General features: G+C 44.0%; 1 protein-coding gene across 7 annotated transcripts in view; it reads right to left on the bottom strand.

Annotated features, from left to right (window-relative positions):
- Positions 1–16,786, bottom strand: part of LOC127953338 (E3 ubiquitin-protein ligase rnf213-alpha) — a 125,083-nt gene that overhangs the window by 65,406 nt on the left and 42,891 nt on the right. For 4 of the 7 annotated variants that reach the window (XM_052552492.1, XM_052552493.1, XM_052552495.1 and 1 more), the window contains 3 exons: positions 13,631–13,665; positions 11,100–11,200; positions 10,754–10,910 (listed from right to left, as the gene is read on the bottom strand). In XM_052552492.1, coding sequence (XP_052408452.1) covers positions 10,754–10,910; positions 11,100–11,200; positions 13,631–13,665 — 293 coding nt within the window. Of the gene's footprint in view, positions 1–10,753; positions 10,911–11,099; positions 11,201–11,347; positions 11,383–12,561; positions 13,484–13,630; positions 13,666–16,786 lie in introns of those variants that run through there. The other 3 variants (XM_052552491.1, XM_052552494.1, XM_052552497.1) reach the window with 2 other exon arrangements.

The following is a 16,786-nucleotide window of genomic DNA, read 5'->3' as shown; positions in this document are numbered from 1 at the left end:
TGTGCACAGACAATCACTGATCAGAGCGAGAGCGTCGCGAAATGTCACAAAAGGAGTGTGTTTTTGGTTGCCAGGGCAAGACAACGCTGCACAGATTACCAAAGAAAAAACAGCATTAAGGGACCAGTGGATGGAGTTTATTTTTACAGAGCATCAACGGAGTTGTGCAAGTGTTTGTGTTTGTTCCCTGCATTTCTAAAATGCTTGTTTTACAAACAAAGCCCAGTTTGATGACGGATTTGCGTATCGTTTATTTCTTAAGGATGATGCAGTCCCAATGAAAAAGAGTCACGATTGTGTGTTGGAACCACAGGCGGTGAGTAAAACTGCTTAAAATATCTCTGCCTCCTTGTTAGTGCGTCCGCCTCCCATCGGAGACCCGGGTTCGAGCCCCGCTCGGAGCGAGTCGTTGCTGCTGCTGCTCTCGTTCAGTTTCAGCCTTCACAGCTGTCACAGCTTCCACATGCTCTCAACGCAACTGGCGCTCGTGATTCTTTAGCTCCGCCCACACGTCACGCCTCCAGGCGCTCGTGGTTTTCCGGGAAAAATCGGTACAGACTATCTTTCTCTTATGAATATAATAAAACTAAATACTTTTTGGAGTTATGAAGGATGCAGTACTACTCTATAGGTACTCAAGATTAACATGATATTGAGTGAAAACGAGCATTTCACCCCCCCTTTAATAATAAAGTACTTTATAATATGTATTTTGAATATGTTCATGTAAAAATAAAATGGTTAATCCTTGTTATGTGAAGAGTATAAGTTGCTAGCTTATACTTTGGAAATGTTTATCCTAATTTAATGTTCTCAAATAAGAATCATGATTCTGTAACCCTACCCCTGACCAGCTCATAAAACTTTATGATCCCACTGGGAAACAGGACAGGAAAGCTAACTCTTAGAAAAGAGAATAGTAAAATCTACTCAAATGTATTCTCAATGTATTAAGTATTGCTTTTTGGTGCATTAGATGTTTCCCCATATAAATTGGAGTATCTGCAGTTTTATCATGTGTTAATCAAACTTTAAATGTGTGTAATTCTGCATTTGAATGTAACTTCATGTTTTGATCCTTTATATATGTTATTTTTCATATCTTTTTTATCGTCATGCTTTGACGGACTCCCTTATATAAAGTAAACTAATGAAAAATGTATTAATCTGTAATTACAAACTTGCTAGAATATCACTGTTGAAATCTGATAAACCCTAATTTATTAGGGTGGGTGTTTCCACAGAGACAAAGGAACTTTTTCCCGCTTCAGATCGCGGACGTTCATTGGTTGTTCACGCGAACAGAGGTGTGAACCATTTGAAGCCATAAGAGCTGACCCAGGAAGGTCCTCCATCTCTTCGCTCTTGCCTTTTTCTCGGACCCTGCTCGTCCTGCCTCACGGCCTTGGGCCGCTCTCCTATCGCCGTCCCTCAGCACAGCGGCTGAGAGGACAGCCGTTCTCATGGTTCCTTCGGGAGCTTTCATTTCCGTTGTTTTTGTTTCTTTTCTTTACTAAGTTTATTCGCCTATACGCCTCTCCACACGATGAAGACGAATCCTGAAACATTGCTTTGTTAAACCTTTCAAATACCGCGCGATTCCACAGCAGCCCGGAAGACGAACGAACACTCCTTGCCACAAAGGACCACGCAGCTCCAGCACACGCACGCTGGTTTCAAAAGACCACACTCACGCACGCTGGACCCGTGCAAGTATCATTCTCTTTGGAGATTTAAATGCTGCTTAAATTTTGTCTATGATTTGATTCGTTGTTGTCTTTCAAGGGTTACTGTCTGTGAGTTTGCATAACTGAGCTCATTCTGTGATCACGCTCTCTCTCTCACCTCCCTCTCGCCCTTTCTCTCTCATTCTCTCTCTCTCTCTCTCTCTCTCTCTCCCTCCCTCATTTGGATTCTGTTATGTCTTGTACAAAGTTTACTGTCTGTATTGTCGTAGGCGTATTTACTCTGTGTGATTTCTAGTTTGATGTATTATTAGTTCAATTATTAAAACCAATATATATATTCATGATTGCCTCTGAACCGCTCACATTACGAGTCAATGAAATGTCTGATCTTTAGCTACACGCTCTTTACTTTTTAGTAAACAATTTCATAATGATAGGATAATGTTTTTTATGGCCAGAGAATATTTTCCTTGAATTATAAGAAGTGATAACTTTATTGAAAGTTGATAAGTTAATCTTACGGCCGTTTGCTGGACAAACCACTGTTCGATTCGCGGTAATTTACAGTAAGAGATATCACCATAATTGATATGAAGAATGGAATATTGACATATTAATGAGTAAATTACAGTGCCCTGTAATGAGTTATTGATATATGCAATTGAGCTATTTTTCATCTTCAATAATTTTAATGTAAATGTCATATGAGATATATTTATTAATCATATTCCTGATTAATTATTCAAATTCCCTATATATCATTTGAGTTAATAATTATGTACAACCCAGTGCGGCTACACTAACGTGGCTAGAAACATGCGACGTGCCTACTTAGGAGCACAAAATGAACCAGGCATGGAGGAAGACTTCCGAACTTTGTTTTTTCGAAACAAATGAGATTTGAAGCCCTTGTGGACACAGGCTCAGACCTCACGTTGATTTTGGCTCAACTATTTGATAAGCTCAAATTTGAAGCTCAGAGACAGAATCAAACTCTTAATTTTCACACTTGTGAGCTGAATGTGCAGTCATACAGCCAAAATGACATCCAGCTCAGAAATGTAGCTCCCATCCACCTGACGATCGGTCCTATGAGTCAAGTACATCCTATTTATGTCTCACCAATGAACAATTATTCATTTCTCATCGGGAAAGACTTGCTAGATCGCTTTGAGCCTTTACTAGACTTCAAACAGGTGAAAGTCTGGGCTCAAGTGCGAGAACTTCTTCCCCTCCAGCCACACAGGTCGCCGGTGCCAAACTGTCAGTTCACAGAGGTCACAGGAACTCCCACAGAACCAGACTGTCAGGTCACAGAGGTCACAGGAATTCCCACAGAGCCAGACTGTCAGGTCACAGAGGTCACGGGAACCCCAGCAGCCAGCCATGGGTACACAGCCTCAACAATGAACCAAGGCCCAAGTTCGATCCTTTGCACCTTCAAGGCCACCAAAAACTCTGATACCTACTGCCCCAAGGTCAAGACCGAACTGCAGCTGCATGATATAACCACAACGGACAGTATTCTGGCCATATGGGCAGACAACTCGCCCATTAGTCTCTCACTATACAATGCCATCATTGAGAAGACACCGGACCTTCCTTATACCAGCAAACGCACCCGTTTCCCTTTGAACTCACACCCAGCCTCTATGGTGTCTGCCAGAGGAATCTGCGCTTTGCATGTGAAATGGAATTATCTGTGCCTGACTCATTATTTTCTGGTCCTTCCGGACCTGCCCCACAATGTTTACATTGGTTGTAATGGAACATACAAGTTGTATGGGCCCCATTGACTTTGCAGCAACGCATTTCCATCAACCATGACAACCTCATGTCAGGGCAGACCATCCCAGAAGTCTGCACCTTAGTCAACGAACAGGAAACGGTGGTACCAGCTTACACCAAAGGGGTCGCTATTTGGCTCAACATGAGATGTGGTCAAACCTTAAACCACACGCTGGGTTTCTTCCAACCCTCACCTGAATGTGTGGAACTCGGACTCACACTGGAAGCCACACCCCTCACTGAAGTGTCATCTCATGTAATCTACATCCTGTTCAAAAACTGCACGGCAACTGACATCAACATTCCCAAGGCCTACCGGCTGGGATGGCTAGTGAGCCATGACTTTCATGACTGTGAACTTGTACTACCTGTCATTGGGCCCATTCCACCTGCAATGATACCCGAAGGGACTACAGACAAAACATTGTTCACTGCACCCTTCAAATTCATCGCCATCACATCTGTCATGTCAGTGACCAAAGACCAGGTGTGCAGAACGGAGCTGACCGAGGACCAACACCTCACAGTATACACAGTCTCCCACCAGAACGTCGGTGAGACTAATAAACCTAATACATCTCTCAATACCAAACCGACTGATGACACACCGACGAAGGAGCCTTACCCAGGTTTTGAATCTCAAGTGCAGCAAATTCTAAACTCTTACTCACCAGCTGAATTCAACATCTTTCTGAACAAAGCCTGCCTAGACGTTAGAATGAGAGGTAACCTGATCTATGTAGATGATGTTCTCATGAAGAGCACTATGGTGGCTGACCATCTGAAAGAAATAGACTATGTTTTGAACCAATTATCCATCGCCGGAGCCAAAATCGCCCTCCACAAAGGACAGTGGTGCCGAACTAAGGTTAACTACGTGGGCCTGCTCATTCATGCTATTCAAAACATCAAGCCTCCCAGTAACGTCTCTGAGCTGCGGAATTTTCTAGGGGTATGCAATTACTCTTGACAGTTCATCAAAAACTACTCAGACATTGCCAGACCTCTTGACAGCTCTGCTAAAAAAGGACTGCCCTTTCGTCTGGGTGAATGCTCAAGAACACGCCATGAAAGAACTAAAAAGACATTTATGCACAGCTCCATGTCTTGCTTACCCCGATCCACAAAAGGAATTCTACCTGGAAGCTGGGTTTTCTGACCAATGTCTCAGTGCTGGCCTGTACCAACGGCATGACCAAGACAAGAAAGTAGTTGCCTATGCCAGCAAGACACTGCTTCCACCAGAGTGTAAGTTCTGAGACTGTGAAAAAGCTCTGCTCTGCACTGTATGGGCCATTCAGCGATTCTCCAATTTACATAGGGGCACAGAAAGTTATCATAGAGACTTGCCACCAGCCAGTAATGTTCCTCAACAGCCAACGAATCCCAGATGGCGTGGTCACCAATTCACGCATAGCCACATGGTTAATGGCTCTCCAAGGACGCAATGTTGAGGCACGGTATGCACAGAATCACAAGTCTGCACTGGGCAATGGCCTGGCCGCATGCCAAAAATGCTCTTATAACACACCTGCGGAAGCAATGGGTGAACAAGAACCCCAACAGCATGTACTTTGAAGAGAATGCGTGTCAAGGCATGCTCACAGTCTACGTCGATGGATGCTCCTACAACCAGGACGCCATCCTTAAGGCAGGTGCAGGAGTGCTGTGGGTCAACGACCAGCCTTGCCACCCACAACACATCAAATTAGGTCCCCAGTCATCACAATATGCAGAAATAGCAGCCATTCTCATAACTCTGCAGATCGCATCAGCCCATGACATCAGAGAAATCCTCATCTGTACAGACTCTAACTATGCCAGATTCAGTTTTGTGTGCCACCTTCCAGGCTGGAAACAGAATGGTTTCAAAACGGCAAACAACAAGCCAGTCAAACACCAACACCTGTTCCAGGAATGTGATAACATCACAAAAACACACAATATGACTGTGTACTAGAAGAAGGTAAAATGACACTCGAAGCTAACAGGTCTGGACAAAGACTTAAATGATCAAACTGACGCCCTCGCCAAAAACAGGCACACTACATGGGGAGGTGTGGTCACCCCCAGAACTCACACCCAGCCCCGATGTTGCAGTGTTAATCTGCAGCAAACGACCTTCACCTGTGGCAGTGCCTGCCTCACAGCCGCTATCACTAACTCCGCAGATTTCCAACAACAACACTGCAAATATGCAAGCCATCTTACACTGCCATAAAGACATTTCTTAACCACCTCTCTGACCCCTCCAACCACCCTATCACTCGGGCTGAGCTCACTGGTGCCTCCGACACCTATATAACACCAGACACATTCTGCACATACAGGACGACATTCTGTGGTTTGCACCTGATGACAGCACAGCACCTCAGCTCGTGGTGCCATGATGCCAAAAGGGGGTAATGCTAATGTACGCCCACGAGACACCATGTGCTGGACACCACGGTGCCAGAGTCACATATGACAGGTGGCATTTTGGCCCGGCATGCAGCAAGATGTGGCAGAGTACGTCAGAGAATGTCTTGTGTGCTGCCAGTTCACACCAGCAAACCCAAACCACAGAGCCCCACTGCAACGCAGAGGGATCACGTTCCCGTGGTCAGACCTCCAAATTGACTGGGTAGGACCCCTCTGGAAATGTCTAGGGGTACAATCTAAACTTTACATCAGCCACCATTCCATCTCATCCGGCCAGGTAGAGAGATCGCACCGAGCGGTGGTCGCCATGCTGAAAAAGTATGTGTCGGCTAACCAGAAAGACTGGGAGGTGAACCTACCCCTTGTGTTGATGGCTGTCAGAGCCACCCCACAGGAATCAACACAGGTGTCCCCTTTTGAACTTATGACTGGGCAGCAGGTGACCCTGCCACTACACTTGCTGTATCAACCAGGAGACTCCAACCTTGTCACCGCTTACACCACATTCCAGTACCTTGACGAGCCCCATAGACATTTGAAAACAACTTTTGCCCAGCAACACCTGCAAAAAAGCGCTGAAGGCCAGAAAGCATATTATGACCGGAAAGCATCACACCAGGAACTGAATGTGGGCGACAGGGTCTTGTATTACAGCTTCACCCCACCACCTCAGACGGGCCCCCAGCGGCTGTCAAAGATATTCCTGCCACACTGGACGGGACCTCATGAGATTATTAAGAAAATCTCCCCAGTTGCGTACCAAATCCTGCTAAACCGGGGATCGAGAGAACCAGTTCTCAAATGGGTCCACCATAACCAGATTAAGAGACATGCGACCACTAGCAGAGATAGACAGGGAGGGGCCAATGCAAGCTAAACTCAACCACCGCCATCGAAGCGAAAAGACTGTCCCATCCAACCCGAGATAAACCTCACTGACATGTTCCCTCTCTCTTTTCCCTTTTCCTCTCACCTCTCTCTCTCTGTCCTGTTACAGGATGCTGTTGTGGATTGTCATCCTGTGCCTCCAGTCAACCAGAGGCCAGCCGCCATCAGACATTATCACACCAGGTCCTGCCTTGGGCATTGTATTGAGAGAGCAACCGGGACTCCTGATCACAAATTGTCGGATGCACATCCAGAAAGTATACATTCGACTCGACCCCCGCAACGTCTACAGAGCACACTACCCCCGCGAAGTAGCCCATTACAGCTGGGCCGGTGCCTGTTGGACAGAGATCTCCCTCCATCATGCCGAGGCTGATGTCAAGCACATGCTCAACCAACTTGAGAAGATGACTGTTACCCAGGCGGAATTAGGTGGACACAACCGCCGCTCCAAACGTTTCCTGGGAGCGTTGCTCGGAGCTGCCGCTGCTGTTGGAACTCTGTTCAACATTGGTATGTCCAGGGTCAATTCAGTAAACATAGCCACTGTGAGATGGCAAGTGGCTGAAATTCAGACTGAACTTCCATAGCTAAAAGAGCAACTCACCACACAGAGTACATCCTTGCAAACCATCGGACCGACATTGAGAGGAACGGTGGTCATTCTACTTATTTATAGCATCCTGAGCAGAAGGAGATGAGTTTCCTCCTGAACTTACCCATCATAGAGTCGAGCCAAATCTACAGATTCAAAGACATTGTTAATGTGGGGTTCTGGAAGGATAACATATAAAGATACAAACCCCTGAGGTGGTGGCGTACCATGACAGCCCCAAAACTGCACATGTGCACCCTGACTAAAGACATCCACTACCTCTGCCCCAGCAAACCGTTTCTCAGTGACAATACTGATGGAATCTGCGGGTTGCAACCCATGACCAGCGACACGCGTTGCTCTGCCTACACCCAGCCTTGCAGCCAAGTCACCGAGACACAAGCTGAGATTGTAGGTCATAGATGGCTCATTAACACTCCAGTACGTACCGCTACACTGACCTACGACCAGCATGACACCGCCACCCGTGTCAACCTGCTTGACCAGAGCATGTGAATTCAAGTCCCACGAGGGGCCATTCTCCACCTTGACGATCTGACCTTATACCATCTTCCAAGTGAAGAGTACCAGAACTAGAAATCCCATCCTTTCTTAAAGAACTACAACTTCACCCTAGGTCCAGAGTTAGAACTGTGGATTGAAAAAGGGGGGGCCTCAGCTCACTGACATTGCTCCCACCGACGCAGCCCTCCAAGCCTCGTCTCGATTGCTCATCCTGAACACCTCATCTGTTGTCCAAGCCTGGACTGCAGCTGACACAGCACTGTGCATCTCCATGGTCATCGGCCACACCCTGACCCTTGGCGTGGCCTTCATCCTATAAAGGATAACGAGATGCGAACCTCTGCAGCCAAACTCAAGAAAACCAGGACTGGAGGTCTCCGATGGAAACCCCGGAGGGAAGGTACCACACCAGAGACAGATAAGGACCTCATCGAGCTGGGTCCTCAGCCCTAACAAACACCTGCTATCCGACGGTCACGATTCACCTGCCATCTGACCATTGTGATAGGTGTTGTCCGATAATGACCACAGGGCATCATACGACCACAAAGGGGGAATGTAACACTAATGAGCGGATGGTATTCAACCATCTGTTCCATATTAATGATTCCTGACTTTCTAACACATTCTGCACTCAAAGACCAGAACTTGAGTTAAAGAAAAAACAAGGACTTTCATTTTATAATATCTTCCAATATAACTTACCACTCGGGCGCCGCGATGTCGGCAACAGCCTGACGTGGGTGACAATTATTACACCTTCAAGACCATCCAGAGAGACCCGCGTGAGCCTCAAAGGAAAGACAAACACCCGCCTTTTTTTTTACTACTCACGACAACACATTCAGACACACACACACCCACAAGCATTTTTGGCTCGCACATGGACCTTTTTCGATAAAACTACCTCTAAATGTATTTATCTCTTTATGTACTCAAATGTATTCATGTGGCATAGTGGAAAAGATGTAAGAATGTTACTGTGTGTTTAATCAAACTTTACATGCATGTAGTTAGAAACAACTCTGTATCTCTGTGTGTCCCTGACTCAAAAAATTATAGTTTTTGGTGTCTGTATAATCGTAAAAACCCGACTGTAATGAATCTTGATGGCAAATTACAAAAAGATGCATTGTTTCAGAAGAACAATCTTTCTGAGGAAAAATTTTTAATTTTGTCATCGCCATAAATTAGACCAGTGGGCAGAAATCAGCCAACAAAGAAGATTTTTCCCGCCTCAGTTTCTCACACTTCATTGGTTCATATGGAAAGATTCCATAAAAACAAAGGAAACCCCTTGTTCTTGGCATTCCGCCAGAGAAAGAGGGGGTTCTCAGCTTCCCAATCGGACTTCTCAAAAAGTCCCTCCGTTTGTTCTTCTTTACTTTTAGTTTCATTTTAGTTTTTTTATTCTCTTCTGATATTTGACTTATTTCAATTGTCTTCACGAGCCAAACAAACTTAAAGGGATAGTTCACCCAAAAATTAAAATTATGTCATTAATAACTAACCCTCATGTCGTTCCAAACCAGTAAGACCTTTTATCTTCGGAACACAGTTTAAGATATTTTAGATTTAGTCCGAGAGCTCTCAGTCCCTCCATTGAAACTGTGTGTACGGTATACGGTCCATGTCCAGAAAGGTAAGAACAACATCATCAAAGCACTCCATGTGACATAAGAGGGTCAGTTAGAATTTTTTGAAGCATCGAAAATACATTTTGGTCCAAAAATAGCAAAAACTATGACTTTATTTAGCATTGCCTTCTCTTCAGTGTCTGTTGTAAAACAGTTCAAAACAAAGCAGTTTGTCATATCCGGTTCGCGAACGAATCATTCGCTGTAACCGGATCTTTTTGAACCAGTTCACCAAATCCAACTGAATCTGAATTTTAAATTGTTCATGTCTTCAATACGCATTAATCCACAAATGACTTAAGCTGTTAACTTGTTTAATGTGGCTGACACTCCCTCTGAGTTAAAACAAACCAATATCCCAGAGTAATCAATTTACTCAAACAGTACACTGACTGAACTGCGTCGAAGAGAGAGATGAACACCGAGCCGAGCCAGATAATGACTCGTTCACGAGTCAAGAACTGGTTGCATCAGTAGTTCTTTCTGACAGTTCGATTCAATAAACCGGTTGAAGAAAACGGTTCACCGGTTCTTTTGCGCCCAACATAATGGCGTCATTGGCGATGACTGCAAGCCTTTACCCGCACTCATAACATTAGCACAGAATCAGTTCAGAATCAATCAATCAATCAATCACCTTTATTTATATAGTGCTTTAAACAAAATACATTGCGTCAAAGCACTGAACAACATTCATTTGGAAAACAGTGTCTCAATAATGCAAAATGATAGTTAAAGGCAGTTCATCATTGAATTCAGTTATGTCATCTCTGTTCAGTTGAAATAGTGTCTGTTTTTATTTGCAATCAAGTCAATGATATCGCTGTAGATGAAGTGACCCCAACTAAGCAAGCCAGAGGCGACAGCGGCAAGGAACCGAAACTCCATCGGTGACAGAATGGAGAAAAAAACCTTGGGAGAAACCAGGCTCAGTTGGGGGGCCAGTTCTCCTCTGACCAGACGAAAACCAGTTCAATTCCAGGCTGCAGCAAAGTCAGATTGTCAAGAATCAATCACCAAAAGAATCATTTTGGTTTAGACGCTCTGTGTGTCAGTTTGCTTCACGCTGAATCACACATGCGCAGTATCATCAGCTCCTCGGTTCTCGAATCGGACACGTCTGACAGAAACGGTTCTTGACTCGGTATTTACCCATTTTGGTTGTCCACCTACTGTATATTTATATATAAAATGAAAACAAAATGTAATACCTGTGGGTTGTTCTGAGCTCCCAGCAGCATGGACATGTGTGTGAGCAATCTGAGAAGAGCGAAGGGGGCAGGTGACATATTCTTTGTGTCCTGCATGTCAGGTTGGTCACGACGCAGTGAATCACCCAGAATGTGTCCCGACTGAGTACGGTCCCCTCTGCAAATAAGTAGAATTGCCTCAAATTTATTCAAACAATTAGACACCATCCACATCTCTACAAATCATTATTTTTGCTAATAAATGGCTAAATTTAAAATCAAGAAAAGCCTTAGTCAAAACTGCTTCCACAGTCAGTCATTTATGTAAGGAATGAAACATAGGAATAGTAACTCAATAGTTACTCACTGTATCTGCATGGCTTGGAAGCCTTGAACAGGATTGTGGTTGGTGCCACCTATTGGTGCATCACAGTCTGGACAGCGACCAACCTCCATGGGTCGACCACACTGGTCAGATAACAAAGAAAATCATGTTTTAATTTTAAGAAAAAGAAGAAGAAAAAAACACAAATCTTATTATGTGCTCTGTGACAATTAATATCTAGTTAATGCAGCATTTCTGCAAATCATAGGAATTAAGTCACATGACCCTACCTCACCAACAGTGCATGGATGACCTTTAGGACAGACTGTTAAACACAAAGGGAGACCAGAGATTAGGAATTGACGATATATAATCCTCTCAATGCAGAAAGCAATTTCTGCATTGTTATTCCTTTTACTTTATCAATATATGCATTCTGGACTCGTAAAAATTTCTTCTGTATTATTTTATTTTTTCATAATCTTTTATTTAATTACTTAAAAGTTAAATAAAAAAGTAAAAGTTAAAATAAGAATTTAAATAACTTGCTCCATCTCTGAAATAGGCCTGGGCGATAAAACAGTATCAGCATTTATTGACGTTACCGTACACCTTCAATATCGATATAAAAAAAAATGTTTGGTGTTATGCTGATATGGGTGATGTGCCTGCCTGTGATGAGGAGATGGTGAATAAAGAATGAATATTAGTGGAATTGAAAATTGCATTTGAATGTTAGGTGTGCATGAGGGAACGTCATCAGTGTCGCTTGAGATGCGTTTATAATGTAAGTGACAATGTTGCATTTTAATATTTTGTTAGTCTACTCTAGCCCACGAGATGCACCGCTGCTGCATTATTCATTCAAAATATTAGAGAAATATAGAAGCTCAACGTGGAGAAGATCTTGACTAGGTGAAAACCGAAACCATTCACACAGATGCATATTCAGCCCATTTTTTAGGTGTTATAACTATGAGTGCTGCACTCACTTCCCACACAAGAGACGTACAGAAAGTCATGCAAAGTTAAAACAGTTTCAACTTTTAAAATACACTTCATGAATTTGTGGAGGTTTATTCCTTTTTACTGTGTCTCATATGTTTTTAAATGCAATCTGTGTGAACAGTGCTTCGGCTCTTTGGATTAACCCTTTTCGCTGAGGTTTTTTCCTGAAACGTTCAATTTTGATATCTTAATTTCAAAAGGCTATATCTTAAAAGTGATAAATGATAGAGACTTTCTGTCAATTATAAAAATATTAAGGATGACCCAATGTTTATGTAGGTATTACATTTTCACACAAGTAAGTAGTCAGATCTGCATCGTATACTTTCACTTTCAGTATCAACGTCATCTTCTGAAGGCAGATATTCCCCTTCAGAATCAGGGTCCACAAATAGAAATCCCAACACTTCATTGCGGGTTTACTGAAGATTTATTAATGCCATTAGATAATAATAATAATAATAATAATCTAATGCCAGTACTCATTGACAATATTGCTCTGATAAAATGGCTCACTCTCACACTAGCTCCGCTTTTGTTCGCACTGATTCAATGCGCTCTAGCTCGACGATTTTGAATAGAAGCATGATGTTTTTTTTTGAGTCAGAGATGAAGTATTACATGTCTGCTATCTGGTGCAGGGCACTATGAAATTTGACACCCTATTAAATTGGCCGTTTTATTCAGTGCCGCACCTTGTCAAGTAAACCTGACCGTGGCGCCAAAAGGGTTAAGCAATGCATAAATATATGATGCTGTTTTGTTTGTTATTTTTTTTGCAATTTACGAAATAATATTAGATTTTTTTGTTGTTGTAGAGAGCCCTTCCTTCCAGGCCCTGCAGGACGACCTCTGCCATGGCCGGCAGAGCCTACACTTCTGTGGGCCAAGCCACTTCAGCACTGCACACCATGGCAATATTGCAAGTGTTCCAGGCAATGCTTCTCCGTTCCCTGGATGAGTCTAGCCCTAATGAACCTGCTTTTCTCGACCTCCGCAACACCACAGATTTGGCACTGTGCACCACGAAAGCCAAGACCAAAGCCATCGGACGACCTATGGCCAACCTGGTGGTGATGGAGCACCACCTCTGGCTCAACCTGACGGAAATTACGGAAAAGTGGCCTTTCTTGACGCCCCAGTCTCTCCCCGGTCTCTTCGGGCAAGCCATAGAAGGTTTCACAGAGCGCTTCACTGCAGCACAGAAGTCATCCCAGGCAATGCGACACTTCCTGCACAAGCGCTCCAGCTCTGCCTCGAGTCACCCCAAGGCTGCGCCGACTCGGCACCATGCAAGCCTGTCCCTTCTACCCCTCAGGGCTGTGCCCCCTAAGGAGCAGCACCCAGCTCGCCCCGCTAAGAGTGCTAAACCGTCTAGATGGTTCTGGACAGCGACCAACCTCCATGGGTCGACCACACTGGTCAGATAACAAAGAAAATCATGTTTTAATTTTAAGAAAAAGAAGAAGAAAAAAACACAAATCTTATTATGTGCTCTGTGACAATTAATATCTAGTTAATGCAGCATTTCTGCAAATCATAGGAATTAAGTCACATGACCCTACCTCACCAACAGTGCATGGATGACCTTTAGGACAGACTGTTAAACACAAAGGGAGACCAGAGATTAGGAATTGACGATATATAATCCTCTCAATGCAGAAAGCAATTTCTGCATTGTTATTCCTTTTACTTTATCAATATATGCATTCTGGACTTGTAAAAATTTCTTCTGTATTATTTTATTTTTTCATAATCTTTTATTTAATTACTTAAAAGTTAAATAAAAAAGTAAAAGTTAAAATAAGAATTTAAATAACTTGCTCCATCTCTGAAATAGGCCTGGGCGATAAAACAGTATCAGCATTTATTGACGTTACCGTACACCTTCAATATCGATATAAAAAAAAATGTTTGGTGTTATGCTGATATGGGTGATGTGCCTGCCTGTGATGAGGAGATGGTGAATAAAGAATGAATATTAGTGGAATTGAAAATTGCATTTGAATGTTAGGTGTGCATGAGGGAACGTCATCAGTGTCGCTTGAGATGCGTTTATAATGTAAGTGACAATGTTGCATTTTAATATTTTGTTAGTCTACTCTAGCCCACGAGATGCACCGCTGCTGCATTATTCATTCAAAATATTAGAGAAATATAGAAGCTCAACGTGGAGAAGATCTTGACTAGGTGAAAACCGAAACCATTCACACAGATGCATATTCAGCCCATTTTTTAGGTGTTATAACTATGAGTGCTGCACTCACTTCCCACACAAGAGACGTACAGAAAGTCATGCAAAGTTAAAACAGTTTCAACTTTTAAAATACACTTCATGAATTTGTGGAGGTTTATTCCTTTTTACTGTGTCTCATATGTTTTTAAATGCAATCTGTGTGAACAGTGCTTCGGCTCTTTGGATTAACCCTTTTCGCTGAGGTTTTTTCCTGAAACGTTCAATTTTGATATCTTAATTTCAAAAGGCTATATCTTAAAAGTGATAAATGATAGAGACTTTCTGTCAATTATAAAAATATTAAGGATGACCCAATGTTTATGTAGGTATTACATTTTCACACAAGTAAGTAGTCAGATCTGCATCGTATACTTTCACTTTCAGTATCAACGTCATCTTCTGAAGGCAGATATTCCCCTTCAGAATCAGGGTCCACAAATAGAAATCCCAACACTTCATTGCGGGTTTACTGAAGATTTATTGATGCCATTAGATAATAATAATAATAATAATAATCTAATGCCAGTACTCATTGACAATATTGCTCTGATAAAATGGCTCACTCTCACACTAGCTCCGCTTTTGTTCGCACTGATTCAATGCGCTCTAGCTCGACGATTTTGAATAGAAGCATGATGTTTTTTTTTGAGTCAGAGATGAAGTATTACATGTCTGCTATCTGGTGCAGGGCACTATGAAATTTGACACCCTATTAAATTGGCCGTTTTATTCAGTGCCGCACCTTGTCAAGTAAACCTGACCGTGGCGCCAAAAGGGTTAAGCAATGCATAAATATATGATGCTGTTTTGTTTGTTATTTTTTTTGCAATTTACGAAATAATATTAGATTTTTTTGTTGTTGTAGAGAGCCCTTCCTTCCAGGCCCTGCAGGACGACCTCTGCCATGGCCGGCAGAGCCTACACTTCTGTGGGCCAAGCCACTTCAGCACTGCACACCATGGCAATATTGCAAGTGTTCCAGGCAATGCTTCTCCGTTCCCTGGATGAGTCTAGCCCTAATGAACCTGCTTTTCTCGACCTCCGTAACACCACAGATTTGGCACTGTGCACCACGAAAGCCAAGACCAAAGCCATCGGACGACCTATGGCCAACCTGGTGGTGATGGAGCACCACCTCTGGCTCAACCTGACGGAAATTACGGAAAAGTGGCCTTTCTTGACGCCCCAGTCTCTCCCCGGTCTCTTCGGGCAAGCCATAGAAGGTTTCACAGAGCGCTTCACTGCAGCACAGAAGTCATCCCAGGCAATGCGACACTTCCTGCACAAGCGCTCCAGCTCTGCCTCGAGTCACCCCAAGGCTGCGCCGACTCGGCACCATGCAAGCCTGTCCCTTCTAACCCTCAGGGCTGTGCCCCCTAAGGAGCAGCACCCAGCTCGCCCCGCTAAGAGTGCTAAACCGTCTAGATGTTAGGGCCCCCCAGCAAAGGATTGTGCTGGACCTGATGCCCTCTAAATCCTCCTGATTGTTGTGGAAGAAAGAGAAAGGGGGTGTTGGGGATAATAAAACACAGCTACTTACTGCAGTTCGCCCGAAGATACCCGCATTTCCGTGGGGTGATTCCCACTTTGGTAGAGCCGGACGAAGCTCAGGTCCTCCACACTGAAGTGATGGCGCGTTTAAGGAAGGGAGCCAAAGAGATCATCTATGATTAACTTCCCTCAGAAAGCTGATTGGGGTTCTACAGACGTTATTTCCTTGTCCCCAAGAAAGATGGTGGTCTCAAACCCATCTTAGACCTCAGGCTCCTGAACCTCTCCCTCATGAAACGGAAGTTCAGGATGTTGACATTGAAGCAGATCCTCACACAGATTTGGCCCGAGGACTGGTTCTTCTCGCTGGACCTGAAAGACGCTTACTTTCACATCCACATCCCCATCACAGACAATTCTTGAGTTTCGTGTTCGAGGGTGTGGCTTACCAATATACAGTCCTTCCCTTTGGGCTGTCTCTAGCTCCCCGCATGAAGTGCATGAACGAGGCGCTATTCTCTCTGAGACAGATGGGAATCCGTGTTCTGAACTATCTTGACGACTGGCTCATTCTAGTCCAGTCGCGAACCAAGCTAAACCACCACAGATCCTTGCTCCTGTGCCACTTAGAGTGCCTAGGACTCAGGATCAATTTCGCCAAGAGCTCACTGCTCCCCAGCCTCCGTATTACCACTCCTAGGAGTGGTTTTCAACTCCATATGAGGCCGGTCAGCAGCTCACGCAGCTCACGGCCTCAGGAACAAAGCCTGTTTCCCTCTGAAGTTCCTTCAGAGGATGCTAGGGCTGATGGCTTCCACCTCCCCGGTTTTATAGCTCAGCCTCCAACGAATGCGGCCCCTGCAATACTGGCTAAAACTCCAGGTCCCACCTCATGCTTGGCGGCATGGGCGCTTTCACATCAGGGTCAACCTTGGATGAACCCTGTTTGGTTCAGCCATGGAGTACCCCTGCAGGCGGTTTCCAGAAGGATGGT

This window comes from Carassius gibelio, chromosome B3 (genome assembly GCF_023724105.1).
Source record: "Carassius gibelio isolate Cgi1373 ecotype wild population from Czech Republic chromosome B3, carGib1.2-hapl.c, whole genome shotgun sequence".
In the NCBI taxonomy this organism is placed as follows: domain Eukaryota; kingdom Metazoa; phylum Chordata; class Actinopteri; order Cypriniformes; family Cyprinidae; genus Carassius; species Carassius gibelio.
Note: the sequence above shows the minus strand (reverse complement) of the source record. Positions and strands in the feature narration are given on the sequence as shown.